Source organism: Eublepharis macularius, chromosome 4 (assembly GCF_028583425.1).
Source record: "Eublepharis macularius isolate TG4126 chromosome 4, MPM_Emac_v1.0, whole genome shotgun sequence".
Classification (NCBI taxonomy): domain Eukaryota; kingdom Metazoa; phylum Chordata; class Lepidosauria; order Squamata; family Eublepharidae; genus Eublepharis; species Eublepharis macularius.
The window spans coordinates 23,962,851-23,980,493 of NC_072793.1; the positions used below are offsets into that span (position 1 = coordinate 23,962,851).

At 41.2% G+C, this 17,643-nt stretch overlaps 1 protein-coding gene across 3 annotated transcripts in view; it reads right to left on the reverse strand.

The window, feature by feature from the left end:
- BAIAP2 (BAR/IMD domain containing adaptor protein 2) overlaps window positions 1-17,643 on the reverse strand; it is a 183,950-nt gene that overhangs the window by 109,968 nt on the left and 56,339 nt on the right. For all 3 annotated transcript variants that reach the window (XM_054975927.1, XM_054975929.1, XM_054975928.1), the window contains exon 3: window positions 13,014-13,100. In XM_054975927.1, the coding sequence (XP_054831902.1) occupies window positions 13,014-13,100 (87 nt within the window). The remainder of the gene's footprint in view (window positions 1-13,013; window positions 13,101-17,643) is intronic.

Genomic DNA, 17,643 nt, shown 5'->3' on the forward strand with positions numbered 1-17,643 from the left:
GCCTATTAAAAAAATCAAAGGGCAGCCCAAACGGCCTCAGAATGCCTCCATGGGGGAGGAAGTGTTCCTCCCTCCCCACTCAAGCCGTTTTCCTTTATCACACTAGAATTATTTATTTTATTCAATTTATATTCCACCCTCCCCGCATCAGCAGGCGAATGGGAGGGGTCCCCATTTTTACTGCTCCATATGCGCAGAATACTTCACATGGACTCAACTCTTTAAAACATATAGCACATTTAGCTTGACCCTAAGACTTCAGCCACATAGGGGCTAAGTGTAGCTAGGTGCCCCTGCTATTCCCAGAAACCTCTTGTTGACACTGCTGAACCACCACACCACTATTGTTTCTAGAAACTAAAAGAAGTGGAGGTATCATGTGGTTGGCAAGCTCAAGGTTGCTAATTCACCTTCCTACTAAAACTGATGATCAGGGACTTCCGGTTTGGGATCCATGGAGGTCTAACGCAGCTCTAAGTGCAGAGCTGACCGGGCTGCCGTTTCAGCGGCCGGAGGGGCACAAATAGCCCCCGGCCACCTGCTCTCAGGCGGAGAACAGGCAAAGAACGCTCAAAGACCTCAGGGCGCGTTGATCTCGGGCGAGGGGGGGTTCTGCGCTAAGGATTCTCTCTCGACCCTTGAGGTCCCACCCTTTGACAGGTCGGCATAGATCTCTGCGACAGACCCGGGGCCAGTGCGGCTGGCATAAGACCTTCATGCCCAAGCTTCAACAGGGGGAAAACAAACGGAAAGAGAACTTAAGATTGAAGCAGTGATTACAACCCAGAAAGACGTTTGAAAAGGTAAAGATCACTATCTCCTGAATTGGGATGGATTGTTAAAAGTAACGAAGTTTTAAAAGGACTTTTTAAACTGCAACAGACTTACTATAAGGAGGGGGAAACCCGGCAAGAAATAGATTCCAAAAAGGACTAAGTAAAAAGAAGTAATTTCAGAAAAGAGACATTTGTTTATCATACCTGTGGTTGAGAATCGATAGCAGGCTGTGGGAAAACTTCTACCATCGCGAGAGCTGCAGCGGAGAGTCGGGAAACAGGAAGTACGTAATAGTGATAGAGTCGCCAGAAGGAGACGGCCCCTACTGGAAGACAGGAAGAAGGGCATCGCCATTTTTGAACAGGGAAGGGCTTTGGCTTCAGCAAGGGCGGAAGTAGGACATCTTGGATTACAAAAGGGTACAGAGAAACCATAGAGAAAAGACGCCCGACATTTTGGATTTTTGAAGCAATTTTTGTTCATTTAAAGGACCGGGACTTTTAAATTAATTAAAAGGACTACCAATTTGGACGCCACGGAGCTAAGAAAACGTGCAGACTCGTGGGAGCGAGGTAAATCAAGCCCCACGATGTCGAAGAAAGAGTGGCAAGCAGCCATAGAGAACTTGGACAAAAAATTTTGTGAAATGCTAAAGGAGCTTAAAGAAACAAAATTGGAGTTGGTGAAAGAAGTCAAAGATGTCAAAGAGACAGTTAAAAATGAGCTGGCAGAAGTAAAAAAGGGAATGGAGACGATACAAACCGACCTGCAGGCAGCGCAGCAAAAAGTTAACGATGTGGAGAAGGCGATGGACAACCTTACAGAGACGCAGCGAACGGACATGAGAGTAATGAGGGGAAGAATGGCAGTTGCGGAGAGTAAATATATGGAAAAGCAGCTGAGGTTTCGAGGTTTGTTGGAAGTAGAAGGAAAGACAGCACAAGAACAGGTGACTGAAGTGTTAGCTGAATACCTGGAAAAGGAGGAGGAGGAGGTTGTGGCTTTCCTAGATGTGGTGTACCGAATAAATTCCAGATTTGCGACCCAGAGAAAGGTACCAAGGGATGTGATAGTGCAATTTACGACAAGGAATGTAAGGGAAATGATAGTGACTAAGCAATTTCAAGATCCATTGATAGTTGATGGCAAGACAATTATCATCATGAAGGAGTTACCCAGATCGGTGCTCTTGGACCGGAAAAAATACAAAGTGTTAGTCCAGACTTTGAAAGACATGAAAGTAAGATACAGATGGGAATTACCGGAAGGGATATCTTTTGAATTTGGAGGGGTAAGAAAGCGCATCAGATCTGAATTGGAAATGGAAAGGTTCATGATGGACAATGAAAAAGACTTACCAACAACAAGGCTTTGAATATGGAGTGCAAAGTTTTATCGTGGAATGTAAATGGACTTAACTCACCTAATAAGCGAAAAAGTATTTTCCACTGGCTATTAAAACAGAAATGTGATATAGTTTGCTTACAAGAGACTCATATTAGAAATCAGGATGTAAAATACCTTAAAGTAAGTAAATTGGGCATTGAATTTGTAGCGGCCTCAAAAAAGAAAAAAAGGGGAGTGGTACTATATATAAAAGAAGAGCTGCAACCAAAGGTGATAATTAGAGATGGGGAAGCCAGATTTATAGCAGTGGAATGCATTTGGGACTTAAAGAAAGTGTTGGTGATTGGAATATATGCGCCTAATGGAGCTAAAGAGTGCTTTTTTGAGGATTTAAAGAAGCAACTAGATGAACTTTCATATGATCAGATAATACTTGCAGGAGACTTCAATGGAGTTACGAATTTGGAACAAGACAAGAAATCAGCCACTACACAAAAGAAAAGAGGATTATTACCAAAGACTTTTTTTGGATTAATGCAACAGGAAGCGTTGGAAGATGTGTGGAGAACGCAGAATCCCACAATCAGACAGTATACCTTTTTCTCTGCAAGACACTCTACCTTATCGCGTATTGATATGATCTGGACCTCAAAGGACTTAGTACTTTGGACTAAGGAAGTAGAAATAATGCCTATGGTAGGCTCAGATCATAACCCAATTATGTGGAAATTTGGAAAAAGAACTAAGAGAAAAGGATGGAGAATAAATGAGGATTTGTTGCAAGAGGGAGAAAATATGGAAATGTTGAGAAGGGAGACTAAATTCTTCATACAGTACAACATGACTCAAGAAGTACCAACCAACAAGGTATGGGACACGTACAAGGCAGTAATCAGATGTGTATTAATGGACTTAAATGGAAGACTCCGAAGGAAAAAAGAGGAGAAGAGACAGGAGATTATGGAAAAAATAAAAGCCAAAGAAATCCAGTTGAAGAAAAGACCAGGGAAAAAGAAAATATATCAGGACATTAAAATCCTTCAGGAGCAGTTGACGGCCATGAATAATAAAGAATTGGAATGGAATCTGAAAAGACTGAATCAAAAGTCGTTTGAAGGGGCGAACAAACCTGGGAAATTTTTGGCATGGCAATTGAAGAAAAGAAAGGAGAAAAAGATAATAAATAAAATATGTGATGACAATAAAGTACACCTGGAACAGGTCGCTATTAGCAGAGCCTTTTATAAATTTTACGCTAAATTGTATGATAAGAAAGAAGTGAATAAAGATGCGATAGCCGCATATCTGGAGAAAATGAAGCTGCCAGTAATGTCCGAGGAGTGGAGAGTTAAACTAAACAGTGAAGTAACAGAAGAAGAGATAAGGAAGGCAATACAGTCAACAAACTTGGGAAAAGCGCCAGGGCCTGATGGACTCACAGCTAAGTTTTACAAGGCAATGGCCAATGAACTGGTACCGTTTTTAAAAGAGGTGATCAATGGTGTTATGAGGGACCAAAGGATCCCAGATACCTGGAGTGAAGCAAATATATCATTGATCCCCAAAGAAGGACAGGACTTGACCAATGTTAAAAACTACAGACCTATCTCTTTACTTAATAATGACTACAAGATTTTTGCAAAGATCTTGGCGGAGAGAATAAAGGGGTGGCTAGCCGAAGTTATTGGAGAAGAACAAGCAGGCTTTTTACCAAATAGACAAATCAGAGACAACCTAAGGACAGTCATAAACGCTATAGAATACTATGACAGGCGATGTGATAAGGAGGTTGGTTTCTTTTTTGTAGACGCTGAAAAAGCATTTGACAATTTGAACTGGGACTTTATGTTTGCCACCATGGAACAGCTACAAATGGGGGAAAGGTTCATAAGAGCAGTGAGAGAAATTTATAGAGACCAGAGTGCAGCAATTGTGGTGAATGACGAGCTGACTAAAAAACTGATTATCGGAAAGGGTACAAGACAAGGTTGCCCGCTATCCCCATTGTTGTTTATTTTGGTTCTTGAAATTTTGATGATGCAGATTAGAGAAGATAATGCAATCCGTGGTATAAAGATAAAAGACTTTTCCTATAAGGTCAGAGCGTTTGCAGATGATATAATGTTAATTGTGGAAGATCCAATTGAAAACATGCCTAAGGTAATAGAAAAAATAAAAGAGTTTGGAGACTTGGCAGGTTTCTATGTAAACAAAAAGAAATCAAAGATTTTATGTAAGAATATGATTAAACAAAAGCAACAGTTATTAACGGAAATAACAGACGGTGAGGTAACAAGTAAGGTGAAGTACTTGGGAACTGAATTGACTGCAAAAAATATAGATCTATTTAAGAATAACTATGAGAAATTATGGACTCAAATAGAGCATGATTTGATCAAATGGAATAGGCTGAACTTGTCATGGTTGGGAAGAATTGCAGTAATCAAGATGAACGTGTTACCAAGAGTTATGTTTCTGTTACAGACGATACCAATCATTAGGGACTCCAAGCAATTTGATAAATGGCAGAGGAAAATATCAGAGTTTGTGTGGGCAGGCAGGAAGCCTCGAGTGAAAATGAAAGTGTTACAGGATGCAAAAGAAAGAGGGGGAATGCAACTGCCCAACTTGAGACTTTATTATGATGCAATCTGTCTGGTATGGTTGAAGGATTGGATCACATTGAAAAATCGCAAACTGCTGGCCTTAGAGGGATACAAAAAATTATTTGGATGGCATGCATACCTATGGTATGATAAAGTAAAAGCAGATTCTATGTTCCTGCATCACTATATTCGGAGAAGCCTCTTCACAATTTGGAAGAAGTACAAAGAATACCTACAAGAAGGAATTCCCTCCTGGGTGGTTCCATATGAAGTAATAGATCCAAGCACGGTCGATAATGAACAACAGTGTTTAACGTATAAGGAGATAACTCAAATAGAATCCTTTAAAATAAGAATAAGAACGCAACAAGAGATGTCTCCAAACTACGACTGGTTTCAATATAGACAAGTTAGAGATCTTTATTACTCAGACTGTGCAAAGGGAGGGATAAGGATGGAAGACTCAGAATTAGAGAAAGTAATTTTACAAGAAGACCAAAAGGAAATTTCTAAGGTCTACAAAGTGTTGTTAAAATGGTATACTGAAGATGAGACAGTCAAAGTGCAAATGGTGAAGTGGGCTATAAACTTTAACAAAGAAATAACAATGGAGGCGTGGGAATACTTGTGGAAACATACATTGAAAATCACGACATGTACCAATATTAAAGAGAATATTTACAAAATGATTTACCGTTGGTATCTGACGCCAAAGAAGATTGCGCTAGGGAACTCGAATATGTCTAATAAATGCTGGAAATGTAAAAAACATGAGGGATCAATGTATCATATGTGGTGGACTTGCGAGGTAGCTAGGCAGTACTGGGGGGAAATAATAAGAGTAATGAGTGAGATTTTACAATTTCAAGTTAACAAGAACCCAGAACTCCTGCTACTGAACTTGGGAATGGAAGACATCTCAGCACAACATAGGACATTGATATTCTATATGACGGCAGCAGCCAGACTTTTGTATGCGCAGAAGTGGAAAGTACAAGAAGTGCCAACTACTGAGGACTGGATTTACAAATTGCTGTACATGGCGGAGATGGACAAAATGACAAGAAAACTGAGAGACCTTGATCCAGGGCAGTTTAACATGGACTGGGGAAAGCTGAAACAATATTTGGTGAAAAAATGGGAGGTGGGAGGAGAACTGTGGCAGTTTGAAAATTATTGAGGTACACAGGAGGAGAGAAGTGACTATACCGAGGGGGTGGAGAGTTAATGGAAAAATTCTAAGCAACTTTATATGATTTTTAAGTATTATATTAAGTAGCAATAGCGTTGATATTATGAGAATTAATGGGATAGAAATTAACTAATCTATATTTTTTGGAAAGATAACCGTATAACATAGAGTGAATATATACATACATACGTAAATTCAAAGATAGGTCTAATTGTTAGACTTATGGTATATGTATAGATAAAGAACAACATATAGAACAGAAGCCTAAGCAAATGACAATAAGTGTGTATAATAAGTATGTGTATAGAAGTATTGGAATTGATGTATAAAGGGGGGCAAATTGTTTGTCCCATATTGAAGAGAATAGAAGGAGTAAGATAAAACACAGGTTATCAAAATGAATATTATTAGTAGTTTTAATGAAGAAGATAGATTAAGAGGATTTTATTTATATGACAATTTATATGACAATTTATATGTGAAAGGAAGTGGAAATAGTGCTTAGAAGAATCTGAAAGTATATTATAATAAACAAATAAAATAAATATGAAGGAGTAGAGCGAAAGTGGATAGGGGGTTGGAAAACTGTTGGAAGTCAATAAAAAGGGGGGGGAAGGGAGGGGGTTAGAATTAGAAAAAATTAAAGAATGTGATTATAATTGTTATTATATGTTTCTAATCCAATAAAAATTCTTTAAAAAAAAAACTGATGATCAGAACTTCTACTTAAGGATCCCATTCCCCGGTGGAGGTGGGGGATCCCCCACTTTCACCCTCCACCCCCCACCTCCACTTACCTGGCCAGTGGGGGAGGCATGGGAACAGACCTCCCAAGCACATTCCCAGGGTGGCACAACGATGTCACTGACGTCATCATGTTGCCCCGAGAGCACTCCCATGCTTCGCCGGAGGCCGATTTGAGCCCCAAAATGGGCCAAATTGGGCCTGATTGAGGCTCAAATTGACCCGGTATGAAGTGCATGTACACTCTTGTGCCTGTGCAGTGACATCGCCGGGAATGATGTCATCATGCAGCAGTGAGAGTGTGCCTGGGAGGCCCGTTCCCATGCCTTCCTCCCTCACAAACAGAACATGAAGAGGGAAAGAAGGAGGTAAGATCCCGGTCTCCCCCCTCCCACCAGGAGGGTAAGGGGGCCTGGCAGCCCTACTTCTACTCCAAGTGTGAACTTGAATAAAAGGAGAACATGAGAACATTTTGCCAAGGTGTCCATTCACTTATTAAACAGAACAGATGCATTCAAGGTCTTAGCAAAAAATCCTGCTATCTTCATTTACCTTCAAGTAAGCATGAAGGAAGGTGTTTAAGAAACCAATTTAAAAAAATATTTCTTTTTTCAAGTACTATAGCCAAGTACTGTTTATGAACCAGGTTATGGAGGAATTACACAGTTACAGCAGCTCTAGAGTGTAAGTCTTAATCAGCAGTATTCTACATTTTGCAAAAACACCAGAGCTAAACTTTAAGACTCTTGATATCCCATAACTAGTACTTTCATGCTCTTTCTATTAAGCAGATTTTTCTGTTGGATTTATACTCACTGATATAAGTCCAATGAAGCAAGGTATATCACATAAAGTTAACTCTATTTCAACATACTCAACTATAGTGTTGCAGGCAAAAAGAAGCAACTGTTTATTACTTCTCAAGGACAGTTCATATCGGTTCAACTCAAGCATTCTGGAAATTTATCTATGATTTGCCACAATGTCCAAATTGACATGCCATCATTTTTAATTTGCCAACAAACCAACCGTGGTTTGAAGTGGATTTCTAAGATGTAATTTCTTCTATAATTTGACTTGCTATCTGAATTGATGAGTCACAGTTGGGGACTACTGCTCTGCCCCTGGAGGCCACCACCCCAAGAGTTAGGAAAACAGAGTAGTCAGAAAAACAAGAAGGACAAGCAGCTCATAGTTTGTATTACAAACTATGGCTGATTCCACACACGTTGGATAATGCACTTTCAATGCACTTTATCAATCGTTTGAGGTGGATTTTTTGTTCCGCACACACAAAAAATCCATTCCAAATTATCTATAAAGAGGATTGGAAGTGCATTATCCAACGTGTGCGGAATCACTCTATGATTAGAGCAAACCATGATTTGGTGCAGTATCTAAGGCACTGTTTCCTAGCACGCAGGCTCCATACCTGCTGGGTTATGGGGCTAATTTTACTACATGATCCATGCTTATGTATGTAGATACAAGAATACGCTTCCTGTATACAATCCCACCAGTTGCAAAAGTTGGGTGCGTGTGTGTTATGGATGAGAAATGTGCACTCATTTACAAATGTATGCATTTGTTTGCACAAAATGTTCACTCTCTATTGCATGTAGCGTGTTCACATTAGGACACCATATGAACTAACCTCCAAGACTTTATGTATCTAGAAGTTCATCCAATCCTTTCTAAATAGATAAAGAAGGCAGTTTCCCAGTTGTCAATTAGTACAAGTTGCATTTTACATCGTTTTTCAAGATCTGCGTTGACTTCCAGTTAGTTTCTGGGTACAATTCAAAATGCTGGTCTCGAGTATCCTGGACTCAAGATGTTCAAGGCTTTAAGGATGAATGTCAGTCTCCTTTCCTTTTCTCAAGATCTTCAGAAAAAGAGTGAAAACGTTCGTTTCACGAAGTCTTAGATGGGCAAACGTAAGTACTGCCTTTCTGTTTGCACTGTCCCCCCACCCCTTCCTCGATTTCATCATCATCTGCTAGGTTTTTACTCCTATTGCATTCCTGAAGTTTGATGTTAAACTATCAGGAAGTGTTTTGTCAGCTTTGTGATATCTGTCTTGAAGGTAGGCTTGCCAGCCTCCAGGTGGTAGCTGGAGATCTCCCGGAATTACAACTGATCTCCAGGTGACAGAGATCAGTTCCCCTGGAGAAAATGTCTGCTTTGGAGGGTGGACTCTACAGCATTATACCATTCTGAGGCCCCTCCCCTCCCCAAACCCTTCCCTCTACAGGCTCCATCCCCAAAATCTCTAGGAATTTCCCAACCTAGACCTGGCAATCCTACTTGGATCCAAAAAAGGCACAATTCAATAAACAGTTAAGATATTTGTAAAGACTTTCAGAAAGCATTACAGTATCAGATTCCAGACTTAAGAGTACAGTTCACATATCCAGACATGCTAATACTCCCACATGTACTGCTTACATTCTAAGCCCTCACCCAAGCCGCTGACACAGAAAAAGCTCTCAGTGGAATCAAAGAATTTTCCGGAAGGTTCAAGAAGTCATCCCAACTGTGCAAGAACCTTACTAAGTCAAGACTCTTGTTACTTTTCAGGTGTATTAGCTCTTTCCTTGATGACTGCGGCTTGTTTGAGAATTCTAAAAACAAGGGGTTGGATCTGAGATCCACCAGCCACCAGTCCCTGTTCTAAATTGTCAATGTTGTACGTATAGGGCACTATACATAACCGGACACATTAAGCCAGGTAAAACATAAGATGCAAACAGAGTACGACAATTTACAACTCATGCATACAATGCATTTCACAAAGTCTTCTTTTACAACGGTGTATTAATATATACAAATATGCAAGACACAGAATCTTTATAGGCTGCCAAAAGACAACTGCAATTTACAACCAACAGCATATAAACTTTTAAAAGCTGCAAGCTAGCAGACACCCTTTTAATACTTATTAAAAAAAATTCCTCCTGCCCTAGCTCCCCAAAGCCTTGCTTTTACAACAAAGAAACAGAAATATTTTAGCCCAAATAACTCAAAGGATAAGGTCTAAATAATGCAATCAACCAAGGCCCCTCTACACATACCATTTTCTTACTGCTCATTAACATCAAGATGATTGGAAACCATTGTAATCAGTGCGATCATGTCTGTGACTATATAAAGCAGCCATGTAAATTGGTAGAGGCGGCTACCCACTTCTGTTCCGCTTGCTCTGTCTGACAACTGCCGTATCACTGGGATGTATTTTCACAGTGCTAACTTGCCATCTAGCCTTTGGACAGGCAGTGTTGTATAGTGGTTAGAGTGCCAGACTAGGATCTAGAAGACCAAGGTTTGGATCCCTCCTCTACTATGGGACTTTGCTGGGTGATGCTTGGTCAGTCACACAGTCTCAGCCTGAACTACCTCACAGGGTTGTTGTGAGGACAAAACAGAGGGGAAGAGACTGATGTAAGTCACTTTGTGTCTGCACTGAGGAAAAATGTGGGGTCTAAATGAAGTCAGGTAGTAAGTGAATAAATAATTTGGAACTAGAAAAACAATTACTTTCACATTTTACTCACATGAGCAGGGCTCATTTCGAGGGGGAACACGCAGGAAAGCAGTTCCGGCAGTTCCCCAAAGAGGTCACAGGTCAGGTGGCCCTGCCCACCTGTCCCTCGGCCATTTTGGGCCCATTTCAGCCTGGATTGGGGCCGAAACAGCCCGGATCGGGTCTCTGACAGGTGGTGGATCACTCTCCCACTCAGCAGCAGCCCGATCCTGACCGTTTTGGGCCCCTTTTCAGCCATTTTCAGACCCTTTTTGCCATTTTGGGCCCAATTTCGGTCCTGAATGGCTAGGACTGGGTCCAAAACAGCCAGGATAGGTGATGTCAGGGGGTGTGGCATATGCAAATCAGTTATGCTAATGACACACTTCCGGTATTGTCAAGGGATGTGGCATATGCTAATGAGTTATGCTAATGAGTTCCTCCAGCTCTTTTTCTACGAAATGACCCCTGCACATGAGGAATGTCAGCACGCAGGAATTCCATGATACAACTGCATGAAAGCCAGAAGCACAATCTACTTACACTTCTTGTGTACCCAGACAAGTACGTAGGCCAGAGCTAGAAGGTCAATTTGACATGTGCCTGCTTGTCTTAGATGAATAGCTGAGAGGCAAACTCATGACTGATGTAAAGTTTTAAATGGTTCTAGCCCTCTAGCAATTAGTCTGCACAAATCCAGTTTCCTACAGGCCATGGTTCCACATTAAAACAAATTTAGATGTGTTTCTTAAAATAACATCAGCTTTCTAGAATTCTGGCGGCTCAAGTTGCTGCTCAAGTTAACTGCTCTTGAGGGTTGGACTACCATCTAGCATAGCAATTACTAGCTGTTTTTGCTAACCTAGCATGGTGCAGGTCTACGGTTTGGGTCGCTTACAATGGGCTCACGCGGACAAGATTTCACAGTCGGCCAAACAGAGCCATCTATACTTTCCGGTTTCTCACCAAATACAATGTTTGTGTTTAATGTTTATTTGAGTCTTTTAAAACGTAAAACATTATAAAGCTGCCTTTCCTTCCAGCTTAGGGCCCCTAAAGTGGCAAACAATAAAAACATTAAAACAAATTTTAAAACACGTGAATGTATTAATATAGCTATTCATATTCTATTTTTCCATTATATAAAGTTGCTCTCAGTTTACAACAGTAGCTAAGGCCATGCATTAGAAGCCATTTGCTGAAGGTCTCAGGCTCTCTTCCCCTTCCCACTCCAAAGTCTTGCTAACCAAACATTTTTAAAAGGCTGTACAAATGGGAAACGGAGGACAAGGGAAGTGATAGGTAACCACAGTTCTCTTTGTCAGATGCATCTGGCGGGGAGAGCTGTGGTTATCGAAGGCTTATACTGCACTGGAATTGGATGGTCTAGCTGTTTTGCTGCTACAAACTAACACGGCAAACTCCTTTGAAGCCTCACACAAGCCAACTGATCCCCACACCAAAAGGAGATGTTTACATTTACTAGCAAAGGAATGTTTTGGTTGCATCCTCCCTCTCCCCCCCCTAACTGCATCTTCTCTCTCCTCCCCCCTCCTCTTCTATATTTGACCAGTTTCTGTACCATGCATCTGACGAAGAGAACTTGATTCTCGAAAGCTTATGCTACAATAAAATTGGTTAGTCTTAAAGGTGCTACTGGACTCTTTTTGATTTTGCTACCACAGACTAACACGGCTAACTCCTCTGCATCTGTGTTCTTTCACTGAGCAAAACTCACGGGGGCTGGTATTGTCTTTACCTTTTATTTTCATAGGAAGCTCAGCTTAAAAAAATTTTCTATAGTGTAATGAAATTAAAACTAGATGTTTTATTAAACCAGATGTAATATTGCTTACTTAGGCATACTGAATCTTTATTGTTTTAATTGCCTCTGCATTGGTCTTTAACTTTTTACAGGTCATCTTGGGACAAGTATTTTTGGAATTTGGGAGTTTTAACAAATAAAAATGTCAGCATACAATATAATTGCCCAAGGAGGTTTTTAGGACTCCACGCTATAACTTTTAATCAGGGCTGAGAGAAGGGCTCTCGTATCTATGTTAAGGGATCCTGAACATACACTCTAGGCAAGTTCAGAATTCCACTCTCTGAGTTTGAATGCTTATCTTCCTCTGTGTTTGACATTACACATCATTTCTGGCAGACATCATCATAGCATTTAGACCTTGGCTTATGTTTGTTTATGTGTCACAAGCCAAAACCCAACATGTCCCAGCTTTCACGGGGAGCCACGAAATGACAATCCCCTGCCTGATTGATAACAGACCACATATTAAGAACAACGAAATTAAATTCACGTATACGCTGCATGTGGGTGTGGACAGATTCCAGTGTTATTTTGAGTATTCCATACAGGTGGTCAGTCAATGAATCAGTTCAGGCACACAGCACAGAGTTAATTTTTAAAAAGATTAAAGAATTTATGTTTAACCTATTAACCTACAGCAGCATATTGATTTTCACACAGTACAAAGTGCTCCAAATTTGGCCTTTTGTCTTACGGAGGCTAACTGGCAGTACCCCACGTATTTCTAAAGAGTAAAATCCACTGTGGGAAGAGGGGGGAGGACAGAAGATAAATCAGTGGGTGTTTTTCTGTTGAGATGAGTAGGCCAAATGCAAAAGGAACCTAAATCCAAGCTATATGGAAGCAGCACCACTTGGCCATTTTAAAACTCTAACAACCTCACAAATAAGAGGATGTCCTGTATTGTATAAATGCAGCTTTTTTAGTGGTGGGATCCCTGTTTAAAGGAACTTTAAGCTGACCCTTCTATTGACAGCATTAAGTTGTTTGACTTACCCAGTTCCTTAGATCCTTGGCTTTCACTGGCCAATTCCCCCATTTTAACCAGAGCATCAAAGTACCCTTTTGCTGCATATGTCACACCTAGAAAACGAAAAACATGGGGTCATGTAAATTTTCACTCTAATGACTCCTTAGAGAAATCTATTCCAGAATTATTTCCTTTATTTAATAAATACAGTGCACACCACTGATGTCATTTATACCTTGGGTTCCTAATATTGCACTGATTCCTAATATTGCATAGTAGTCACAATACCACATGGTGCCAGAAACCAAGTGACACGTCCCCATGATATAACTCGCTTGTAGGTCTCCTTGTACCATTTGGGACTTGTGTCAGTACCCAAATGTTGCTTTTAAATTCCATCTTAAATAGAATTTGGTTTCTTTTCTGGCAAAGTCATTTTGCAAAAATTACTTCTGTGTAACAGCTGTTGTTTTTTAATATTTTATTGTTTGTTTTGTTTTTTTACTTTTAGAGTCAACCCAAGACGGTTCCTGGAGGGATGGCATATACCTTTTCTTTTTTTTAAAAAAAATGCAAAAATTAGGAAAGCACGAGAAACTGCGTCACTTTGTTTAAATTCTGCTAGTGCTATTCATGCTATTCTACTTGCTATGTTTGATATAAGCATCATGAGCATGTATGATATTCAATATATTGAACACAGGAGCACTAACTGAATCAATTGGACTGAGTAGGAAGTTTGTTAACTGCGGATTGGGAAATTCTTGAAAATTTGAAGGCGGGGGCTGGGAAGGGTGGGGTTTGGGGAGGGGAGGGGCCTTAGTGGGACATAATGCAATAGAGTGCACCTTCCAAAACAGCCATTCTCTCCAGGGGAACTGATAATCATCATCTGGAGATCTGCTGTAACCAGGGCTCATTTCGAGGGGAAATGCGCAGGAACGCAGTTCCAGCAGTTCCCCAAAGAGGTCACATGTCAGGTGGCCCCACCCACCTGACTCTCAGCCATTTTGGGCCAGTTTCAGCCTAGATTGGGGCCAAAACGGCCCGGATCGGGCCTGTGACGGGTGGTGGATCACTCTCCCACTCAGGAGCGGCCCAATCCTGACTATTTTGGCCCCCTTTTCGGCCATTTTCAGCCCCCTTTTGCTATTTTGGGCCCAATTTTGACCCCGAACAGCTAGGTTTGGGTCCAAAACAGCCAGGATAGGTGAAGTCAGGGGTGTGTGGCATATGCAAATCAGTTATGCCAATGACACACTTCCGGTGATGGCAAGGGGGCATGGCATATGCTAATGAGTTATGCTAATGAGTCCCTCCAGCTCTTTTTCTACGAAATGACCCCTGGCTGTAAGACAGATCTGACAACCCTAGTGAGTAGGCAGATTTCCCATGGAAATCCACAATCCAGGATAAGGCAGGGAGACTTCACAGTGGAATTCCACCTGGACATTTAACTTATCTAATCCAGCCTCTGTTCCAAAGAGAGAAAGGGGTGGCAAGTATACGAAATCCAACATAAACAGATGGAAAGAGGGTAATATCATTTAGGAGAAGTGGGAGGGAGGCATGAGGAAGGCTGCTGAAGAGCAGAACTGAGCAACCAAGAATACAGAAGTTAGTAAAAGAAAGCTACAGTAGTGACTGCCAACAACGACAGCCTTGGGAGATATCTGCAGCCTTTGAAGTCACGCCATTGTGTAAAAAACTATGAAAATGTAGTTTCCACGTGTCTCTTTCAAAAATAAGATGCAACTAAATATATTGGGTGGAGAGACTGGCTCCATCTCTGGGCATCTTCACCCCAAAGTAGATTTGTTGAGATTAACTTAGGAGTTTTTGAGTCGGCTGTAATACTATATTTGCAAATGTGCTGATTTTAGAATTTTTTGGGGATCTAACAAGGGTTGTATTCCAGACCTCAAAGGTTGCAAAACAAAATTACAAGTTATGGCACCACTCACAGATTTTGGATTTCTTCAGTTTCAGTCCTTTAACATATATGCTGTCATGCCATAACCATAACTTCACTTTAGGAAATGAGATGGAATTCTCAAAGGCTTCCAAGAAGAGTTTGTGGACCACAAGCATCTCAGACCCTGCTTGTGGACCGTGTGTTATCTAACCTCCCTTAGGCTTTAGAGTTAAAAAAAACAAAACACCAAGGGTCACTACAGCTTGGATTCAGAGTTCTCATTAAGAACCACTTTTAATCTTAAAAGTTACAGAATGTACAAAATTGTAGGGAATGCAGCCAAGACATATGAGTGGTGGAAGGTGCATTTTTAGAAAAACACCGTCAAGAAAACATCGTCGTGGTAGCCAGAACTGCAGGTATTGTGTACTTCCACAGGGTTAGATGCAACAATATGTTATTATCTAATGCAAGATTTGACATTCTTTAGCTTTCTCCTTTGGCAGCAGATGGGAAAGCATAGAAAAGCATGTGGGCTGCGTCTACCACAAGTCTCATGATCCGGAAAGGGTCTGAACCTTCTGCTATTAAACCAGGATTTGTTAAAATCATTCCCTGAAAATTTGAGCCTTGAAAGCAAAATTATGCACAAAACATATTGAAATCTACTGTGTTTGCAGAGGTTATTCAGACTGTAAGATGTTCACTTACCTCAGTGCAGAATCTGGATTTTTCATTTGAGAGCAGACCCATTATATTCCTGATAATATGAGTTTATCAAGGCGCCAGAAAACATTACTAAATAGCCAGTTATCATTGACTTTCATTGTGGCTCATACTTAATAGCTCATTTGCTGACTTTCCAACTGTAACTATTTTAGACAGATAATCAAGGGGTTCCTCTTTATCAAAAGAACATGCTGCACAGATTTGACTTGACAAAACAAGCCACATCTTCTATTTTCTAGCAAGTGCCACAGATTTTTTTAAAAAGCAAGCATTTTTGGAACCTTTATAAAGGTCTGAAATCAAAAAAAGAGTTTGACAGTATAATCTTATTGCAGAGTTGCTCTGGTTTGTGATCACTGATTTCAGTGAGTTTAGACTAGACATGGGCATGAACAGGAAAAAAAACCCGAACATGGTGTTCGTTGTTCGTAGCCATCCAGGAACAACAAACACTGATGAACATGACCTGTTCACGAACATGTTCATTGTTCGTGCGGGCCAGCAGGCTCTCCTCCAGCCATCAAGATCCCTACTGCACCACTCCCAGAAACCCTACCTGAGCAGGCAGCAGGAAATGTACCAATAATAAATAATAGCTTGCCCCAGAGCCTGGCAACAGCCCTGGAACCTGAAGGGGTAGATCCCTCCGCACCACTCCCAGAAACTTTACCTGAGCAGGCAGCAGGAAAGGTACCAGTAATAAATAGCTTGGCCCAGAGCCTGGCAGCCGCCCTGGAACTTGAAGAGGTAGATCCCTATCCCACAACACACAAAGAAAATTCAAGCTCCAATGCACTCTCCCTGTCTCCCTCTCAAAATGCCAACAGCAACTGTCTCTCCCTCACTGTCTGCAAAACTCTCCCTCGTTGTCCCATCCCCCCTGCTCTTTGCACCCTTGTTGTAACAAATTTGGAGCTCCACACTTGAAAGGAAGACCTGCCTATCAAGCTAAATTGGGCTTAGATTGGGGTTTCCAGGGCAACAGCAGGAGTTCAGACAGAGTTCAGGCAGTCCCTGCCTCCAGTTGCCAAGGGAATTGATTGCAGGTGCCAGATTGTCTGGCTTGATGAACAGCAACGAACAAGGCTTGCAATGACCACCTGTTCATTTAGAATGGGGCCTAACAAACAGCTTGTTCACGAACAGCAGATTGGGCTGTTCGTGGCTTTTTTTAGTTCGTACTGCATGCCCATCTCTAATTTAGACTGCAATAACTCTGCATAGGATTGCACTGACCTAAGGTTGCATCTTCATATAGGAGATGTGCAGGCAGCATTTTTCTGGTAAAGCTCAAAGTAGGTAGAATAAGATCCAGACTGTGAAGTGTTATTTGTCAGCGACAACAGCTAAAATTATCCAAGATACTGTGGTGGAAAAAAAATACTTCACTCCAAATATCTGTGTAAAAATTTACGGCTCTGCAACCACTCTGAACTCTCAGAGGCTAAACTAGAACTGCTTTTAAAGGTAGTCAAGAGGTTGCAGAACAAGTTTTTCCCTCGAGTAACTTCCAGTTTGCAGAGGTAGCAGGATGTTAATTTATATGTTGATGAAGCTAGCTAGGAAAACAACTGACCTGTTTCTAGGGCCTGGGGGAAAACAGCATGTATTCAGTGGAAGCAGTAAGAACCTTCTATGGTTCTTTTTCTATGTACCAAGAGATTTCCCATCACATAGCGTAGGAGTGGTCTAATCAATTATATAGGAGAATTTCTGTCCTTTGAGACAGACACAGACAGGATTACACACTCATACATAAAGGGAGTGATCAGAGCAGAGGTCAAAATCGAGAAGGCTGACAGGATGGTGAACAATGTACAGAAACCAACAAAGCCCAAATAAGAAATCTGGAAACTTTAAGATCAGGGCTCATTTCGAGGGGGAACGCACAGGAACACAGTTCCAGCACTTCCCCAAAGAGGTCACATGTCATGTGGCCCCGTCCACCTGACTCTCGGCCATTTTGGGCCCGTTTTGTCCTGGATTGGGGCCGAAACGGCCCAGATCTGGCC